Consider the following 20,560-nt stretch of genomic DNA (forward strand, 5'->3'; position numbering starts at 1 on the left):
TTATCAGCAACCATCACTCCTGTGTTCCAATGGCACATTGTGTTAGCTAATCCAAGTTTATAATTTTAAAAAGCTAATTGATCATTAGAAAACCCTTTTGCAGTTATGTTAGCACAACTGAAATCTGTTGTCCTGATTAAAGAAGCAATAAAACTGGCTTTCTTTAGACTCATTGAGTATCTGGAGCATCAGTATTTGTGGGTTCGATTACAGGCTCAAAATGTCCAGAAACAAAAACCTTTATTCTGAAACTAGTCAGTTTATTCTTGTTCTGAGAAATGAAGGCTATTCCGCGCGAGAAATTGCCAAGAAACTGAAGATATTTTCTAATTATAAACTTGGATTAGTGAACACAACGTGCCATTGGAACACAGGAGTGATGGTTGCTGATAATGGGCCTCTTTATGAATATGTAGATATCTCATTAAAATGTTTTGCTGTTTCCAGCTACAATAGTCATTTAACACAATAACAATTTCTACACTATTTCTGATCAATTTAATGTTATTTTAATGGACAAAAAAAATGCTTTTCTTTCAAAGACAAGTACATTTCGAAGTGACCCCAAATTTTTGAATGGCAGTGTGTGTTTTGAAAGAAAATACTTTTTTTGTTTTGTTTTTACTAATACACAGTTATGGTACGACCCATTGCGCATTAAATGTGTGACGTAGCCTTAAAGTGATGCTGTTTCTAATCTGTATGGTGCCATGATCGTCACTGTTCACAGTTTGTGATGTTTCATATACACTGTAATGGCAGGTAATGCACCAGGATCTAATGCTGACAATGCACCATCTAAAAGTGCAAATTAGTTTAATATTAGGAAAAAGGTCAGAGTTACCTAAAATGCCCAAATAAACACACGTTTGGCGTTAATTTGACAAAAGCTGTAGCCTTTCTAGCCTTGACCTCTTACTGGGTGAAAGGTGATGAGAAGCGCTGCATACACCACGAGCGGAGCAACAACACAAACTACCGCAAGCGCCTTCCTCTACAGTCTAGTCTAGAAAATAGCCGCAACATTATTTTTATTTTGAATGGACGAGCGAAAACAACTTTTCACATATCGGAATTTGCAGAATATCGCAAAATACTAAAGTGTTTGTGGGATTAAGTTGCTTCGATCGGATTGAAAACTGAAACGGACCTACATTCGAGCCGTGAAAACAATGCAACGGCCTCAGGGGCCAACTATTTTATAACTAACTAGTGCACTTGTTTCTGCAGTAAGTAGAACTGACTTGCTAGTTAACTATGTTTGATCATATGGTTATGTAGCCAGAATGTATATCTAATCAATTGTGCTGTAAAAGTGCGTATTAATGCGATTGGTACAAGGCTGCGCCGCCTCGGCAAATATGGAATTTGATCTCCAATAATAAAAGTTGCTTCTGGCCTGCAAGTATAGCTATCTGGACAAGTACATGTTTATGTGGAATTACTCTGATACCATACAACCAAATGGCATACATTTTAAAGTGAAGTCTCAGAGTAATTCCCGCTGTAATGGAATTGCCCAGCTACAAATTCTACAACTATCTTTGTAGATAATGACTGTACTGTAGTAGGGGAGATTGGGGTACATTGATCCAAAGGGGTAGGTCGAGCCACCCTTGTTTCTAAGAAATCATAAACATTTATAATCTGACCAAATATGGAAAAAGTAAGGAAGTTAACTTTAGATCCCAAAAAACTGTAATTTCACCAAGGCATGAACTTTATTGGTTTCATGCTGCTTGTATCTAAACCAAAGGAAATGATTTTAAGATTGTTCTATAAAAATGCAAACTCAGCTCCATCATTCATTGAATCAGGTGAACCCACTGATATTGCCAACTACTTTAATGATTTTTGGCAATATTAGCAAACTTAGGCATGACATGCCAACAACAGACACTACACATCCAAGTCTTTCATTTGGTCAGTTATACAAGCATTGTAATTTTGAATTCCGCAAAGTGAGTGTGGAAGAGGAACAAATTATTGTTGTCTATCAACAATGACAAGCCACCGGGGTCTGACAATTTGGATGGAAATTACTGAGGAAAATAGTGGATGATATTGCCACTCCTATTTGCCATATCTTCAATGTAATCCTACTAGAAAGTGTGTGCCGTCAAGCCTGGAGGGAAGTAAAAGTCATTCTGCTTCCCAAGAATACTAAAGCCCCCTTTACTGGCTCAAATAGCCGACCAATCAGCCTTTTACCAACCCTTAGTAAACTTTTGGAAAACATTTTTTGAATTAGAGGTTGATGCCTCTGGAATGTATACACTGATTAAGTAGGTTAGTGTTATGGAGATTGTACTCTTATTAGAGAAATGGTTAGAGAGACCGTTCCTCAGTTTAGGGTTCTTTAATGTTGATTGGATATTAACAATGTTTGCAGTTCTGTTCCATGTCACTCAGCTGGTATTATCCAATTAATTGTCCATTTATCCATACAATATGTGATCTGGAAATAATAAACATGAATACAATGGCATCAGTACTAAGATAATTACATTCATTTAGCAATAACAAACAAGATATACAGCTCTCATGTTATAATAATCCAATGGCAAACAAAAATACAAGTGGCTAGCAACATCAGGCTAACCAGCTAACAATGACAGGTGGAAGTGTAGGTAACAATGTTAGATAGCGAGCATTAAAACAAGACACCTAATTCTGTAATAATTACAAAAATATTCTTTAACTATTGACAACTTCGTCAGGAAAACATATACATTACAGTTTTGGTATTCACACACGGTGATGAATACATTGGTCAGACAGAAAATAATGTCCAAAACTGAGATTTGTGTTCACAGCAATAGGTTGCCAGCTGCATTTGGTAATTAACTAAACACTGCCAGTTTGTGATAGCTGTGATGTCATCACTGAATTCTTAAAGGGACAGGCTTTCTTACATTGTTTGACCAGATACAAGGCTATTTTACAGGAAACAAATTGCCAACAGACTTTCAGCATGCTTATAGGGAAAGACATTCAACAAGCACAGCACTTGCAGAATGCATGCATCGAGGGCCTCCCGGGTGGCGCAGTGGTTAAGGGCCACCAGAGACTCTGGGTTCGCGCCCAGGCTCTGTCGCGACCGGCAGGTCCGTGGGGCGACGCACAATTGGCCCAGCGTCGTCCAGGTTAGCGAGGGCTTGGCCGGTAGAGATATTCTTGACTCATCGCGCAACAGCGACTCCTGTGGCGGGCCGGGCGCAGTGCGCGCTAACCAAGGTTGCCAGGTGCACGGTGTTTCCTCCGACACATTGGTGCGCCTGGCTTCCGGGTTGGATGCGCGCTGTGTTAAGAAGCAGTGCGACTTGGTTGGGTTGTGTATCGGAGGACGCATGACTTTCAACCTTCGTCTCTCCCGAGCCCGTACGGGAGTTGTAGCGATGAGACAAGATAGTAACTACTAAAAATAATTGGATACCACGAAATTGGGGAGAAAAAGGGGTAAAAGAAAAAAAGAATGCATGCATCGCGTGCATGTACTTCCTTCTGTCTTGTGCACGTGTTGATGAGAAAACACATCGTGATAACCACACATAGACCCGCGTTTTGAATTCGGTTTAATAATACTTTAAATTATTTAATTTCGACCAGCTGATGGACGATCGGCAGAGTAGGTTCAAATTAAGTTTATTCAACATACTGACTTGTAAAGAAACTGTTTCGATTTTATTTTAATCTAAAAGTGAGACAAGAGTGGAGGCTTGTCCAGTCCACACTTGGATTCGTAGAGTCTACCAGGCTAGGGGACAGTAGGTCTATGGCTAACCAGGTGTTTTGGTAATGTAGGTGACAACATAGCTAAACAAGTGTTTTGGTGGTGTAGGTGACAACATGGCTAACCAGGTGTTTTGGTAATGTAGGGGACAGTAAGTCTATGGCTAACCAGGTGTTTTGGTATTGTAGGGGACAGTAAGTCTATGGCTAACCAGGTGTTTTGGTATAGTAGGTGACAACATGGCTAACCAGGTGTTTTGGTATTGTAGGGGACAGTAAGTCTATGGCTAACCAGGTGTTTTGGTATTGTAGGGGACAGTAAGTCTATAGCTAACCAGGTGTTTTGGTATAGTAGGTGACAACATGGCTAACCAGGTGTTTTGGTATTGTAGGGGACAGTAAGTCTATGGCTAACCAGGTGTTTTGGTATAGTAGGTGACAACATGGCTAACCAGGTGTTTTGGTATTGTAGGGGACAGTAAGTCTATGGCTAACCAGGTGTTTTGGTATAGTAGGTGGCAACATGGCTAACCAGGTGTTTTGGTATTGTAGGGGACAGTACGTCAATGGCTAACCAGGTGTTTTGGTATAGTAGGTGACAACATGGCTAACCAGGTGTTTTGGTATTGTAGGGGACAGTACGTCAATGGCTAACCAGGTGTTTTGGTATTGTAGGTGACAACATGGCTAACCAGGTGTTTTGGTATTGTAGGGGACAGTACGTCAATGGCTAACCAGGTGTTTTGGTATTGTAGGGGACAGTAAGTCTATGGCTAACCAGGTGTTTTGGTATTGTAGGGGACAGTACGTCAATGGCTAACCAGGTGTTTTGGTATTGTAGGAGACAGTAAGTCTATGGCTAACCAGGTGTTTTGGTATTGTAGGGGACAGTAAGTCTATGGCTAACCAGATGTTTTGGTATTGTAGGGGACAGTAAGTCTATGGCTAACCAGGTGTTTTGGTATAGTAGGTGACAACATGGCTAACCAGGTGTTTTGGTATTGTAGGGGACAGTACGTCAATGGCTAACCAGGTGTTTTGGTATAGTAGGTGACAACATGGCTAACCAGGTGTTTTGGTATTGTAGGGGACAGTACGTCAATGGCTAACCAGGTGTTTTGGTATTGTAGGGGACAGTAAGTCTATGGCTAACCAGGTGTTTTGGTATTGTAGGGGACAGTACGTCAATGGCTAACCAGGTGTTTTGATATTGTAGGGGACAGTACGTCAATGGCTAACCAGGTGTTTTGGTATTGTAGGGGACAGTAAGTCTATGGCTAACCAGGTGTTTGGTATTGTAGGGGACAGTAAGTCTATGGCTAACCAGGTGTTTTAGTATTGTAGGGGACAGTAAGTCTATGGCTAACCAGGTGTTTTGGTATTGTAGGGGACAGTACGTCAATGGCTAACCAGGTGTTTTGGTATTGTAGGGGACAGTAAGTCTATGGCTAACCAGGTGTTTTGGTATTGTAGGGGACAGTACGTCAATGGCTAACCAGGTGTTTTGATATTGTAGGGGACAGTACGTCAATGGCTAACCAGGTGTTTTGGTATTGTAGGGGACAGTAAGTCTATGGCTAACCAGGTGTTTGGTATTGTAGGGGACAGTAAGTCTATGGCTAACCAGGTGTTTTAGTATTGTAGGGGACAGTAAGTCTATGGCTAACCAGGTGTTTTGGTATTGTAGGGGACAGTACGTCAATGGCTAACCAGGTGTTTTGGTATTGTAGGGGACAGTAAGTCTATGGCTAACCAGGTGTTTTGGTATTGTAGGGGACAGTACGTCAATGGCTAACCAGGTGTTTTGGTATTGTAGGGGACAGTACGTCAATGGCTAACCAGGTGTTTTGGTATTGTAGGGGACAGTACGTCAATGGCTAACCAGGTGTTTTGGTATTGTAGGGGACAGTACGTCAATGGCTAACCAGGTGTTTTGGTATTGTAGGGGACAAAATGGCTAACCAGGTGTTTTGGTGCTGTAGGTGACATGACCAACCAGGTGTCAGAGTTCCCCACTGAGCGGACGTTCCAGTACCAGCATAGCCTGCCTCCTCTCCCTGTACCGTCTCTAGAGGGGAGCCTCGCCAAGTACCTGGATGCAGGTGAGATGCCAGCTGCATGTGAGAAAGAGAAGCTCCGTTAGCATGGACCCTGGATGAAAATGTGTCTAGTTACTGAAATGTCTGTGTGTATTTTCCAGTGCGGCCGTTTGCTACAGAGGAGGAGTACCAGGTGACTGCAGCCGTAGTGAAGAGGTTTGGAGAGGGCATCGGCAAAGACCTGCACCAAAAACTACTGCAGAGAGCCAGGACACGCAGGAACTGGGTACACACACTCAACACACTGCACAGCTAGAACCTGTGGGAACTGATCACACACCATGCTCGACCCTGAGCAACTACAAAAGGGAATCTTTGAGTGTTTTAAATACTGCAGTCATTATGGTGTCTCCCTTCAGTGTTTCATGTTATTTTGTGTGTGTTTCCCCTAGTTGGAGGAGTGGTGGTTGAATGCAGCCTATCTGGAAATGCGTTACCCCTCCCAGTTGAATGTGAACTTTGGAGGTCCTGCACCCTACCTAGAGCACTGCTGGCCTCCTACAGAGGGAGTACAGCTACAGAGGACCAGCATAAGCATGTGGCACACTCTACAGTACTGGGACCTGCTTCGCACGTAAGATACTCACATTGAGTGTACAAAACATGGTTTTTCCATGACATAGACTGACCAGGTGAATCCAGGTGAAAGCTATAATCACTTATTGATGTCACCTGTTAAATTCACTTCAATCAGTGTATATGAGGGGGAGGAGACAGGTTAAAGAAGGATTTTAAACCTTGAGATAATTGAGACATGGATTGTGTATGTATGTGTGTCATTCAGAAGTTGAATGACAGGTTATATAAAATATTTAATATTTATTCAACATTGGCCAGCATCCCTGTGGAACGCTTTCGACACCTTGTAGAGTCCATGCTTCAACGAATTGAGGCTGTTCTGAGGTTCAAAAGGGTGTGCAACTCAATATTAGGAAGGTGTTCCTAATGTTTTGTACACTCCGTGTATATATATATAAGGTTACACACGCATCACAACTACTGCTACCAGACTCTTCCGTTTGCGACATAATGCACAATTTAAACACTTTCCCTCCAATCCCCCTCTTCCCAAAACACGTGTTTCTATTTAACTATACATTTTGCCTTCCTGTTATAGTTGTTTAAAATATTTATTCTATTATACTGAGCCAGTTACTTTATGTTCATATTATTATATTTTATTTCTTATTGTTGTTCCGTTGTCGAGAAGGAACCTGCAACTAAGCATTTAGTTGGACAGTGTCCCTAAACACCTTCTGTACACACTCTGACTGTGTGGTCCCCGACAGGGAGAGGCTGGACCCTCATAAAGCTGGTAATGTGGTGTTGGATATGGACCAGTTCAGAATGCTGTTCTGTACATGTAAAATTCCTGGAGTCACCAAGGATACCATCATCAACTACTTTAAGACAGGTAGGTGTCTCCCCCCATGACACCGCCATGCAATATGATGTTTGTGGTTTGTTTTTGTGTGTAGTACTCTGTTATTTATTTAGGTGTGTTTATGTGTGTGTGTGTTTTCCATGTGTGTTTGGATGTGTGTATTGATTACTTTAAGACATGAAGGTCAGTCAATCTGGAACATTTCAAGAACGTTGAATGTTTCTTCAAGTGCAGTCACAAAAACCATCAAGCGCTATGATGAAACTGGCTCATGAGGACCGCCACAGGAAATGAAGACCCAGAGTTACCTCTGTTGCAGAGGATAAGTTCATTAGAGTTACCAGCCTCAGAAAATGCAGCCCAAATAAGTGCTTCACAGAGTTCAAGTAACAGACACATCTCAACATCAACTGTTCAGAGGAGACTGTCTGAATCAGGTCTTCATGGTTGAATTGCTGCAAAGAAACCACTGCTAAAGGACACCAATAAGAAGAAGAGACTTGCTTGGGCCAACGAAACAGGAGCAATGGACATAAAACCGGTGAAAATCTGTCCTTTGGTCTGATGAGTCCAGATTTGAGATTTTGGGTTCCAACATCTGTGTCTTTGTGAGATGCAGAGTTGGTGAACAGATGATCTCTGCATGTGGGGTTCCCACCGTGAAGCATGGAGGAGGAGGTGTGATTGTGTGGGGGTGCTTTGCTGGTGACACTCAGAGATTTATTTAGAATTCAAGGCACACTTAACCAGCATGGCTACCACAGCATTCTGCATCGATACGCCATCCCATCTGGTTTGACTATAATTTGTTTTTCAAAAGGACAATGACCCAACACATCAGGACAATGACCCCAAATAAGTGCTATTTGAGTAAGGAGAGTGATGGAGCGCTGCATCAGATGACCTGGCCTCCACAATCACCCGACCTAACCCAATTGAGATGGTTTGGGATCATTTGGACTGCAGAGTGAAGGAAATCGGCCAAAAAGTGCTCAGCATATGTGGGAACCCCTTAACTTCTTATGGCTGGGGGGCAGTATTGAGTAGCTTGGATTAATAAGTTGCCCAAACTAAACGGCCTGCTCCTCAGTCTCAGTTGCTAATATATGCATATTATTATTAGTATTGGATAGAAAACACTCTAAAGTTTCCAAAACTGTCAAAATATTGTCTGCTGGTATAACAGAACTGATAGTGCAGGCGAAACCCTGAGGAAAATCAAACCAGGAAGTGGCTTCTATTTTGAAAACTCCATGTTCCATAGCCTGCCTTTGCTCCATTTAAAGGGATATCAACCAGATTCATTTTCCTATCGCTTCCTCAAGGTGTCAACAGTCTTTAGACATAGTTTCAGGCTTTTATTTTAAAAAATGAGCGAGAAAGATAGCATCGCGTCATTGTATGGCCAGGTGCCAGTAGCGTTTTGAATGCGCAACAGAGTTTGGGCAGCCATTGCCTTTCCCTCTCCTACTGAAAAAGAGAGTTGCGGTTGATATATTATGACCACTTTTTCCTGTTGATTTCTGAACATAACACGCCAAACAAACGGAGGTATTTTGGATATAAAAATAATCTTTATGGAACAAAAGGAACATTTATTGTGTAACTGGGAGTCTCGTGAGTGAAAACATCCGAAGATCATCAAAGGTAACCGATTAATTTGATTGCTTTTCTGATTTTCATGACCAAGCTACTTGATGCTAGGTGTTCATAATGTTTTGTCGAGTGATCGATAAACTTACACAAACGCTTTCGCTGTAATTTTCCAAATCTGACACGACAGGTGGATTAACAAAATGCTAAGCTGTGTTTTGCTATATTACACTTGTAATTTCATGAATATAAATATTTTTTGTAATATTATTTGAATGTGGCGCTATGCAATTCAGCGGTTGTTGATGAAAATTATCCCGTTAACGGGATGGCAGCCATAAGAAGTTAACTGTTGGATAAGCATTCCAGGTGAAGCTGGTTGAGAGAATACCAAGAGTGTGCAACGCTGTCATCAAGGCAACGAGTGGCTACTTTGAAGAATCTTAAATATAAAATATAGTTTGATTTGTTTAATACTTTTTTGGTTACTACATGTCATTTCATAGTTTTGATGTCTTCACTATTATCCTACAATGTAGAAAAAAATAAAACAAAATAAAGTAAAACCCTGGAATGAGTAGGTGTGTCCAAACTTTTGACTGGTGCTGTATGTATTGATGTTTTTTCTGTGTGTGTTGTAGAGAGCGAGGGTCCATGCCCCTCCCATGTGGTGGTGATGTGTAAGGGGCGTTTCTTCTCGTTTGATGCAGTGTGTGACGGACACATTCTTACCCCTCCAGAGCTGCTCAGGTATTCTGGCCGGTGGATATTTAGGTATATTCGTGTGCATATGCATATATTTGCATGTATTTATATGTCTGTGTGTGTGTGTGTGTGTGTGTGTGTGTGTGTGTGTGTGTGTGTGTGTGTGTGTGTGTGTGTGTGTGTTAGGCAGCTGACCCATGTGAAGCAGTGTTGTGAGGGGGAGCCTGCAGGTGACGGAATCGCCGCTCTCACCTCAGAGGAGAGGACACGCTGGGCTACGGTGTGTGTGTGATGTTGGCTGTGCAGAACGTACATCAACATGCACTAAACGTGTCTCTCTCTCTCGTGTCTCTCTCTTTCAATTTTCTCTGTCTCTCTCATCTTTCTCTGTCTCTCTCTCTTTCTATTCAATTTTAATTCAATTTAAGGGTCTGTGTGTCTGTAGGCCAGGGAGTATCTGATAGATATAGATCCAGCCAATAAGACCATCTTAGAGACCATCCAGAGCAGTCTGTTTGTGGTTTCACTGGACGATGCTAAACCCTACGCTACTGCAGAGAACTACACACCAGTACGTACACAAACACACACACACCCTCTCACACCCTATAGACAGAAATGTGCAATAGCAAGTTGAGTTTGTAAAGGTAAAGAGCAGACTTGAGTCCAGGGTGCGGTCAAAGTAAAATGCAAAGGATAATAATTAGCACCAGAGGCTAAAAAGCTAACTTTCAGTCAAACAATGATAGCAGTGAGACTTCTGCCGCTTTGTGATGTTGTCCAGTACAGAGAGGGAGATCTTTTTAAGTTGTGTGTAAGCATTTAAGCAGGTTACACATGTTCTGATTGAATGCAAAGATACAGTGGGGCAAAAAAGTATTTAGTCAGCCACCAATTGTGCAAGTTCTCCCACTTAAACCCCTTGGGGATAGGGCTGATTGCTGCCCCCTTTGGGGTGATTGCGTGCCCATAGTAAACAGAAAAAAAATCTGTCAAAAATTGCTAATATATGCAATTAAAAATTATTATTGAATAGAAAACACTCTAAAGCTTCTAAAACCGTTTAAATTAAGTCTGTAGGTAAAGCAGAACTCTCAGGGCACTCATTCTCCCAAACTCTCTCTTGTCATCATAAAAGTTGGCCCAACTTTGACGTCATCGCCCCCACCCTTCCCAAGCACCTACAGTCCTGGGAACAGTTTCTGTGCCTTCAGCGCGGTGTCCGCTTTCAATGGGGCTTCTCATTGTGTGAATCGCGCGCTCACGAGAGTTTTGGCAGGCCGAAAACTTTCGGTCACGCGAGAAAACAGGTTACTCTCATGCTCCGGTGATGTCTTTCTTCCAAGATTGATTAAACGATGCGTGTGTTTCTCTTCGTCCTGAGAATTGCTGTGAAGCTATATAACATGCTAACGCTGTGTTCTGAACATAGTTTGACAAGTTTAGTCGACATATAATATGTAATTTCGACGTTTTGGTGCGCACCCACTTTACTTTTTGGCTGCATTTCAACCGAAATATGTCGTGTTTGATAACCGAAAGACACAGACTTCAAAACTAAAGCTGTTTTTGGTAAGTATAAACCCTTCCAGGTCTTCTGATGGAAGAACAGCAAAGGTAAGGGAATATTTCTGTGTTAAATTTGGGTTTCTGTGGACTCCGAGATAGAGGAGCCAAAATGCTAATTCCTGAGCGCCGACTCAGATTATAGCCTAGTGAACGAAATCTGTAACGTTAAAAATTTATGTAACACAGCGATTGCATTTAGAAGAAGTGTATCTTTCTATATATATGTAGAACATGCATATTTAGTCAAAGTTTATGTTGTGTATTCCATGTTAGCTGACGGCATCTGCAGAAGCCATCGTCATTTCTCCGGACATTTGAGTAGCATTTTTTTAACATGGCGTCATTGTAAACAGAGATTTATGGATATTTATAGCATATTATTGAAAAAAACATAAATGTACTGTGTAACATGTTATATTACTGTCATCTGATGAAGATTTCAAAAGGTTAGTGAAATTATTTTTCTTTTAATCCTGCGTTTGGTGATTGCATATTTTGTTCAATTTGGCTATGGAAATTAGCTGTCTTCGGTGTGTCTTCGGTGGTGGTTTGACATAAATATGTGCTATGTTTTCACCGTAAAACATTTTAGAAATCTGACTTGCTGGCTAGATAAACAAGTTGTTTATCTTTCATTTGAGCTATTGGACTTGTTAATGTGTGGAGGTTAAATATTTCTAAGAATATTTTTGCATTCCGTGCGCCACCGTTCCAGCTGACAGTGGGGGGGCTGATCCCCAATTGGGAACCAACATCTTTGTCAGGTTAAAAAGATGAGAGAGGCCTGTAATTTTCATTAGAGGTACACTTCAACTATGACAGACAAAATGAGAAGAAAAAAATCCAGAAAATCACATTGTAGGATTTTTTATGAATTTATTTGCAAATTATGGTGGAAAATAAGTATTTGGTCACCTACAAACAAGCAAGATTTCTGGCTCTCACAGACCTGTAACTTCTTCTTTTAAGAGGCTCCTCTGTCCTACAAGGGGGGACCTAGTGAATGACCTGCAGAGAGCTTGGACGAAAGTAACAAAGCCTACCATCAGTAACACACTACGCCGCCAGGGACTCAAATCCTGCAGTGCCAGACGTGTCCCCCTGCTTAAGCCAGTACATGTCAAGGGCCGTCTGAAGTTTGCTAGAGAGCATTTGGATGATCCAGAAGAAGATTGGGAGAATGTCATATGGTCAGATGAAACCAAAATATAACTTTTTGGTAAAAACTGAACTCGGCGTGTTTGGAGGACAAAGAATGCTGAGTTGCATCCAAAGAACACCATACCGACTGTGAAGCATGGGGGTGGAAACATCATGCTTTGGGGCTGTTTTTCTGCAAAGGGACCAGGATGACTGATCCGTGTAAAGGAAAGAATGAATGGGGCCATGTATCGTGAGATTTTGAGTGAAAACCTCCTTCCATCAGCAAGGGCATTGAAGATGAAACGTGGCTGGGTCTTTCAGCATGACAATGATCCCAAACACACTGCCCGGGCAACGAAGGAGTGGCTTCGTAAGAAGCATTTCAAGGTCCTGGAGTGGCCTAGCCAGTCTCCAGATCTCAACCCCATAGAAAATCTTTGGAGGGAGTTGAAAGTCCGTGTTGCCCAGCAACAGCCCCCAAACATTACTGCTCTAGAGGAGATCTGCATGGAGGAATGGGCCAAAATACTAGCAACAGTGTGTGAAAACCTTGTGAAGACTTACAGAAAACGTTTGACCTCTCATTGCCAACAAAGGGTATATAACAAAGTATTGAGAAACTTTTGTTCTTGACCAAATACTTATTTTCCACCATAATTTGCAAATAAATTCATAAAAAATCCTACAATGTGATTTTCTGGATTTTTTTTCCCTCATTTTGTCTGTCATAGTTGAAGTGTACCTATGATGAAAATTACAGGCCTCTCTCATCTTTTTAAGTGGGAGAACTTGCACAATTGGTGGCTGACAAAATAATTTTTTGCTCCACTGTATGTCTGGATATGACCTCTGGGTCATCGTCTTGCATCCTGGTTGGCCCCTACAACACACATACACCACAGACAACCATACCATTCTAAGTGTGGTATAATCTGATCTTTGACCTTTGCCCCCAGGTGTCCCTGGAGGTGCTGACAGGAGACCCCACCATCCGCTGGGGAGACAAGTCCTACAACTCCCTCTCCTTCGCCAACGGAACCTTCGGATCCAACTGTGACGTGAGTTACTGTGTGTGTTTTTTGTTATATGAGAGGGGGGTGGGGGTTGAGAGTTCGAAAAATAAGATTTGAGATAACAATACTCCTCTGTTAGCAGTAGTGTAATGATGTTTTGTTGTGAGTGTGCTCCTATATATGGTAATTGCTGGTGTGTGTTGCAGCATGCCCCATTTGAAGGCATGGTGCTGGTAACTCACTGTTACTATATGGATCAGCAACTCAAATCTACAGACGGCAAGTGGAAGGTAAATACCGTTTCTATTGAACTTATTTTAGGTGACTATATCTTGTTTGTCCTTAATTCCAAGTACCTTACTTCCACTGTAAGCAAACAGTATATTTGTTGATGTGTGTGTCTATGTAGGGCTCTGAGACGGTGCGGCCTATGCCTCTTCCTGAAGAGTTGGTCTTCACTGTGGATGACAGAGTCAGGAGGGACGTTGCACATGCCAAGCAACAGTACTTTGAGACTGTGAGCATACACACACACACACACACACATTCATGACTCTGTGCATCTCCCTGGTCGTCAGATTGGACCATCGCAGGTGTTGTGTTCATCACAAACACACCCTCACAGGCCCTTACTCTCCCCACCACACACACACACAACTCTAATCTGTGTGATATCTGGTTTGACAGACACCTGTGTGTGTGTCTCCAGACTCAGGACTTGCAGGTGGTGTGTTATGCGTTCACCTCGTTTGGGAAAGCAGCCATCAAACAGAGGAAGCTCCACCCAGACACCTTCATACAACTGGCCCTTCAACTGGCTTATTACAGACAGCATGGGAGGTAATACCATCCATCCAGTCAGGGCCGGGTCTAGCCTTTTGGGGGCCCTAAGCGAGATTTCGTTGGGGCCTAAGCTAGGCCATGGGGTGGAGAGACATTATTTTCAGTTTTAAAGCTAATTTCTTATAATTCTACACATTTTGCCATGACTTATGCCATGTTAATGATGATAGAGTGAGTGACTAACAAAATCAATAGGGGCCCCCTGGAGGTCAAGGCCCTTAGACATCCTAGTCGGTGTTCAGTCATGATTACAAGTTTACATAGCTGGCTAGACTAACTTACCAATTTAAGAAATGTTAGAAGACATGGTGAATTGATTGACTGCCAGAGCATAACAAGAGAGATTGCTGGTGTAGAACCACATTTTGACCTTGTAACTGGTGTATTCTACTATTCTAACTATTCTAATAATAATAATTTGGGGTGAGGTTGAGGGCGGCCTGGGGCCCTAAGCAACGGCTTATATTCTCTTATGCTTGGAGCCTGCCCTGCATCCACTATCCATCCAATTAATCCATCCATCCACCCAACATTCATCCATCCACCCATCCATCAATCAACTTCATCCATCCTTCCTCCCCAATATTCTCTCCATAACTGATGATTGATGATAATCCCCCCTCCCAGGTTAGGTAGTTGCTATGAGACAGCGATGACCAGAAGGTTCTACCACGGTAGGACTGAGACCATGAGGCCCTGTACCCTGGAGGCACAGAACTGGTGCCATACCATGCTCCTCCCTGCAGCCAGCGTAAGTGTGAGAGTGTGTGTATCCAGTAAACGATTAGTTCTTCATATATTGTCATGCCATACATGTAAATCTGACGACCAGGATACTTACACTCTGACTTTCTGTCTCCCAGGCTGAGGCTAAGAGGAAAGCCCTGCTGCTGGCCTTCAACAAGCACAACAAACTGATGGCTGAGGCACAGAACGGAAAAGGTTTTGACAGACATCTCCTGGGCCTTTACCTGATCGCCAAGGAGGAGGGACTTCCTATGCCAGACCTTTTCACTGATCCACTGTATTCCAAGAGGTGTGTGTGTGTGTGTGTGTGTGTGTGTGTGTGTGTGTGTGTGTGTGTGTGTGTGTGTGTGTGTGTGTGTGTGTGTGTGTGTGTTTATGGTGTGTGTAATTTGTGTGTGTTCTCTCTCCAGTGGCGGGGGCGGTAACTTTACCCTGTCCACCAGTCTGGCTGGCTACACCACAGTTCATGGGGTGGGCGCTCCCATGGTGCAACATGGCTACGGGTTCTTCTACCGCATCAGTGAGGACAGGTGGGCTAACACACCCACACACAAGACCTGGACTATGGACAATGACCATTCATTTAATGAATACATTTTTTTTCAGATTATTGTTGGCTTGTTTGACATTTTATTGCATTGTTAGGAGCTAGTAACATAAGCATATCACTGCACCCGCTATAACGTCTGCTAAACTGTGTACACGACCAGTAATCTTTGATTTGATTTTGAACAGTTACTTCAGCTATATGGTCTCTCATGTAGTTAGTAGAATTTGTAGATTTTCTTTAGTACATCTGTCTTCTCTAGGATGGCCTGATAGAAGCTTCTGGTGTCTGTCCTGTTTCAGGATCGTGGCTTCCTGTTCAGCGTGGAAGTCCAGTCCAGAGACGGATGCAGAGACACTGTTCCAGAACCTGGTTACCTCCCTACATGAGATGCTACATCTCGCTACCACAGCGCAGCTCTAACACACACACACACACACGCGCACAGAGTTTCTAGATGCCAGCCAATAATAACCGTTTAATATTGTCCAGATCAATGCAAAGGCATTGTAACAATGTGGCAGGTAGCCTAGAAGTTAGAATTAGGTCAGTTACTGAAAGGTTGCTAGTTTGAATCCCCGAGCCAATAAATCTTTCGATGTGCCCTTGAGCAAGCCACTTAACCCTAATTGCTCCTTTGCCATGACCCTACTCTCCGGGGTTGTCTCGGGGGGAGTTGGGATATGCAAAAAATACATTTCCAATGTGAAATAGGACAAGTATAAGCACCCACCAAATTATTATTACAATGCAGCCCTTGATTGTTTTCTTGAATGTTTACAAAAAACCCATTATTTGTTTAAATGCAGCTCAACAAATGTGTTTATTTTGCACTTTAATTAATGTAATTCTCTGTGATTTTGTGCAGCAGCTAGATTGGGAATTTCCTGTTTTAAAATGTATTGATTGAACTTCCTACCATGATTCCACAAATTCAGGTAATGCCTCCTTGTTTTGGCCTGTTTGCTTCTGTTTCGTTCCTAGTGAATATGACTCAAGACTAAGAGTAGGAAACGTCCCCTGGCACTAGAATGAGTTATACCATAGAGATACAGTTGAAGTCGGAAGTTTACATACACTTAGGTTGGAGTCATTAAATCTTGTTTTTCTACCACTCCACAAATTTCTTGTTAACAAACTATAGTTTTGGCAAGTCGGTTAGGACATCTACTTTGTGCATGACACAAGTCATTTTTCCAACAATTCTTTACAGACAGATTATTTAACTTATAATTCACTGTATCACAATTCCAGTGGGTCAGAAGTTTACATACACTAAGTTGACTGTGCCTTTAAACAGCTTGGAAAATTCCTGAAAATTATGTCATGGCTTTAGAAGCTTCTGATAGGCTAATTGACATCATTTGAGCCAATTGGAGGTGTACCTGTGGATCTATTTCAAGTCCTACCTTCAAACTCACTGCCTCTTTGCTTGACATTGTGGGTAAATCAAAAGAAATCAGCCAAGACCTCAGAAAAATAATTGTAGACCTCCACAAGTCTGGTTCATCCTTGGGAGAAATTTCCAAACGCCTGAAGGTACCACATTCATCTGTACAAACAATAGTACGCAAGTATAAACACCATGGGACCACACAGCCATCATACTTCTCAGGAAGGAGACGTGTTCTGTCTCCTAGAGATGGACGTACTATGGTGCGAAAAGTGCAAATGATTCCCAGAACAACAGCAAAGGACCTTGTGAAGATGCTGGAGGAAACGGGTACAAAAGTATCTATATCCACAGGAAAATGAGTCCTATATCGACATAACCTGAAAGGCCGCTCAGCAAGGAAGAAGCCACTGCTCCAAAACCACCATTAAAAAAGCCAGACTACCGTTTGCAACTGCACATGGGGACAAAGATCGTACTTTTTGGAGAAATGTCCTCTGGTCTGATGAAACAAAACTAGAACTGCTTGGCCATAATGACCATGTTTGGAGGAAAAAGGGGAAGGCTTGCAAGCCGAGGAACACCATCCCAACTGTGAAGCACGGGGGTGACAGCATCATGTTGTGGGGGTGCTTTGCTGCAGGAGGGACTGGTGCACTTCACAAAATAGATGGCATCATGAGGCAGGAAAATTATGTGGATATATTGAAGCAACATCTCAAGACATCAGTCAGAAAGTTAAAGCTTTGTCGCAAATGGGTCTCCCAAATGGACAATGACCCCACGCATACTTCCAAAGTTTTGGAAAAAGGGCTTAAGGACAACAAAGTCAAGGTATTGGAGTGGCCATCACAAAGCCCTGACTTCAATCCTATAGAAAATGTGTGGGCAGAACTGAAAAAGCCTGTGTGAGCAAGGAGGCCTATAAACCTGACTCAGTTACACCAGATCTGTCAGGAGGAATTTTCAAAAATTCACCCAACTTATTGTGGGAAGCTTGTGGAAGGCTACCCAAAACGTTTGACCCAAGTTAAACAATTTAAAGACAATGCTACCAAATTCTAATTGAGTGTATGTAAACTTCTGACCCACTGGGAATGTGATGAAAGAAATAAAAGCTGAAATAAATAATTCTTTCTACTATTATTCTGACATGTCACATTCTTAAAATAAAGTGGTGATCCTAACTGACCTAAAACAGAGATTTATTTACTAGGATTAAATGTCAGGAATTGTGAAAACTGAGTTTAAATGTATTTGGCTAAGGTGTATGTAAACTTCCGACTTCAACTGTAGATAGAAGACTGTAGTGCCCAAAAGCCCATTTCAGCATGGGCAGTGCCATTGAGGACTTCCTATGGGCGGCAGGTAGCCTAGCTGTTAAGAGCATTGGGCCAGTAACCGAAAGGTCGCTGGTTCAACCCCCCAAACCGAGTAGGTGAAAAATGTGTCTGTGACTTTGAGCAAGGCACTTAACACTAGTTGCTCTTGTAACTCACTCTGGATAAGAGCATCTGCTCAATGACTAAAATGTAAAAAGGTATGGGTTAAGGAAGGATCACATAATTCCATCAGGATTATACTCGTAAATGAGACATTCCAGAACTGCAGGTGGCAGTATATCACAAACCTTTGGTTTATATCTGTTCAAACATCTGTTCAAACAACACACTCTAGGTGGCAGTGTGCTAACCTGGATACCAGTCTTTTTAGCTAACATTCCATTGCTTGCCACTTCTGTCATTTCTTCAATCTTCAAATATGAACATTATATCATTAATGAGCTCGAGGACATCAGAGGATTTGATCCTGATTCAATAACCCTCATAGTTGTCCTCCAATCAAACGTTATGCAAATATTGGAACTTTTTTCTACACAGATCTTGGTGTCCTGTTGCTAAGCTATGTTTTTTTTGCTAGGTGTTAGCTCAAGTTGCTAACTTGAGTCTTAAAGGAGCTACATGTACCATTTTTGCATTGTAATTTCATAAAATGTCTAATATACCTGCAGTAATAGTGGAATGATGGTGTTTCACAATATTTTCACAAAAATGTTATTTTGGCCCAATACAAAATCGCATTCTAAAATGCAGACTTTTTCCTATTTGGCAACAAAAGCCAGACCGCGACACTAAGAGACATGGTCATCGCCTCCTCGAGCACAATGAACAATGGCAGACTGGGGAAAGCGGTCTATGTAGAACTGAATAGTGTAGGGAATCGTTGTACCATTAAATCGCATTGAAATATACTTTCAAGAACAAATATTGTTTTTTACGGCTATTTGAAGTTGGTGGACAAAACTTGAAGTAAAATCATGGTCCATGCTATCCGCGATTCTTGGGACGTACCAACTCTGAAATGTAATAAGTTTAGGGTAGGTGTTTAGGGTAGGCATGTCCCAAGGAATCGTTTAGCACTAACATCTCCACCATGTTACAGGGAAATGGGATGCGGGGGAGTTCTTTTAACTACAGTAGGTTGTATTCCATAATCTGTGTAATACATTGAATTATATGAGACGATGTCTGGAGTTAATGGAGCAGGTGTGGATATACTCCAAGCTCTCTTCCTAGTCTGCCACAGAAATGTCAGTCCGTAGTCCTTCATCCCATTTTGCCGTAATGGCATCTGTAGAAGGTGTGCTAACAGATTGAAAATAGTCATGTCGACGAGATATCTCTTTGTCTGGTGGTGGGGTGGGGCATATTTTTATGCATCTGTCAAACATTTAGCATTCCCAAATGTCGGAAGATGTTTTCTAACATAGTCTCTAATCTGTAGGTATCTGAAAAAGTTACGCCTGGGAAGATTATACATTTCAGTCAGCAACTCAAAGGAGGCAAAGGTCCCTTCTATTTATAGATCCCCTATGGCATTTATCCCGAGCTCTCCCCATCACTCAAATGTGTTATCAAGGTTAGAGGTGGAAAAGGAGGGATTCTTGGCAACAGGGAGCATGAATGAAATTGATCAAAATGGACTTTAATTTGCTTCCAGATTCGGGCTGTGCTGTGTGTAATAGGATTGTTACTAAATTCAGCAAAAAAGAAACATCTCACTGCCAACTGCGTTTATTTTAAGCAAACTTAACATGTGTAAATATGTGTGTGAACATAAGATTCAACAACTGAGACATAAACTGAACAAAGGGGGGCTGGTCAAAATCAAAAGTAACAGTCAGTATCTGGTGTGGCCAATAGCTGCATTAAATACTGCAGTGCATCTCCTCCTCATGGACCGCCCCAGACCACGACGGACCCGCCACCTCCAAATCGATCCCGCTCCTGAGTACAAGCCTCGGTGTAACGCTCATTCCTTCGATGATAAATGCGAATCTGACCATCACCCCTGGTGAGACAAAACCGTGACTCCTCAGTGAAGAGTACTTTTTGCCAATCCTGTCTGGTCCAGCAACGGTGGGTTTGTGCCCATAGGTGACGTTGTTGCCGGTGATGTCTGGTGAGGACCTGCCTTACTACAACAGGCCTACAAGCCCTCAGTCCAGCCTCTCTCAGCCTATTGCGGACAGTCTGAACACTGATGGAGGGTGTCGTGGCAATTTCCTGTATTACCAAATGATGAGAGCAAACCACACACCAGTCAGAGTTATTTAAACTTCATCTTTAATTATATGAGCTTCACCATAGCCCTGTGACTCTCAGATCAATTCAGTGTCTATAAATTAATTCTGAGAGTGCTTACAAAAGAATACTTCATCTTTTATAGCCAAGATACACCCCTCTCAACTCACAATGATGAACCACAGATCTTAGGAACTTCACAAAGGGC

General features: G+C 42.1%; 1 protein-coding gene across 3 annotated transcripts; it reads left to right on the forward strand.

The window, feature by feature from the left end:
• The first annotated feature begins 857 nt into the window (after nt 1–857).
• On the forward strand, nt 858–16,407 carry LOC116352987 (peroxisomal carnitine O-octanoyltransferase-like). Of its 3 annotated transcripts, XM_031836828.1 has the most exons (17): nt 858–1,229; nt 3,842–3,861; nt 5,732–5,834; nt 5,933–6,057; nt 6,224–6,405; nt 7,121–7,245; nt 9,450–9,558; nt 9,700–9,793; nt 9,959–10,084; nt 13,182–13,283; nt 13,445–13,528; nt 13,648–13,755; nt 13,948–14,078; nt 14,709–14,832; nt 14,945–15,117; nt 15,239–15,358; nt 15,678–16,407. In XM_031836828.1, the coding sequence occupies exons 2-17, from the start codon at nt 3,850–3,852 to the stop codon at nt 15,796–15,798; spliced, it is 1,839 nt and encodes a 612-aa protein (XP_031692688.1). In that variant the 5' UTR covers nt 858–1,229; nt 3,842–3,849; the 3' UTR covers nt 15,799–16,407. The 3 variants fall into 3 exon arrangements, with proteins under 3 accessions (XP_031692688.1, XP_031692683.1, XP_031692696.1); XM_031836823.1 differs by lacking the exon at nt 3,842–3,861 and having other exon boundaries at nt 5,715–5,834; XM_031836836.1 differs by lacking the exons at nt 3,842–3,861; nt 9,959–10,084 and having other exon boundaries at nt 859–1,229; nt 5,715–5,834.
• The last annotated feature ends 4,153 nt before the right edge of the window (nt 16,408–20,560 follow it).

Source organism: Oncorhynchus kisutch, linkage group LG2 (assembly GCF_002021735.2).
Source record: "Oncorhynchus kisutch isolate 150728-3 linkage group LG2, Okis_V2, whole genome shotgun sequence".
Classification (NCBI taxonomy): Eukaryota; Metazoa; Chordata; class Actinopteri; order Salmoniformes; family Salmonidae; genus Oncorhynchus; species Oncorhynchus kisutch.

What these genes read in the sequence shown, in the direction of transcription:
- LOC116352987 (XM_031836828.1), top strand. An exon ending in CCAGGACACGCAGGAACTGG is followed by an intron (nt 6,058 to 6,223) that starts GTACACACACTC and finishes TGTTTCCCCTAG; the next exon opens with TTGGAGGAGTGGTGGTTGAA. An exon ending in TACCGCATCAGTGAGGACAG is followed by an intron (nt 15,359 to 15,677) that starts GTGGGCTAACAC and finishes GTCCTGTTTCAG; the next exon opens with GATCGTGGCTTCCTGTTCAG.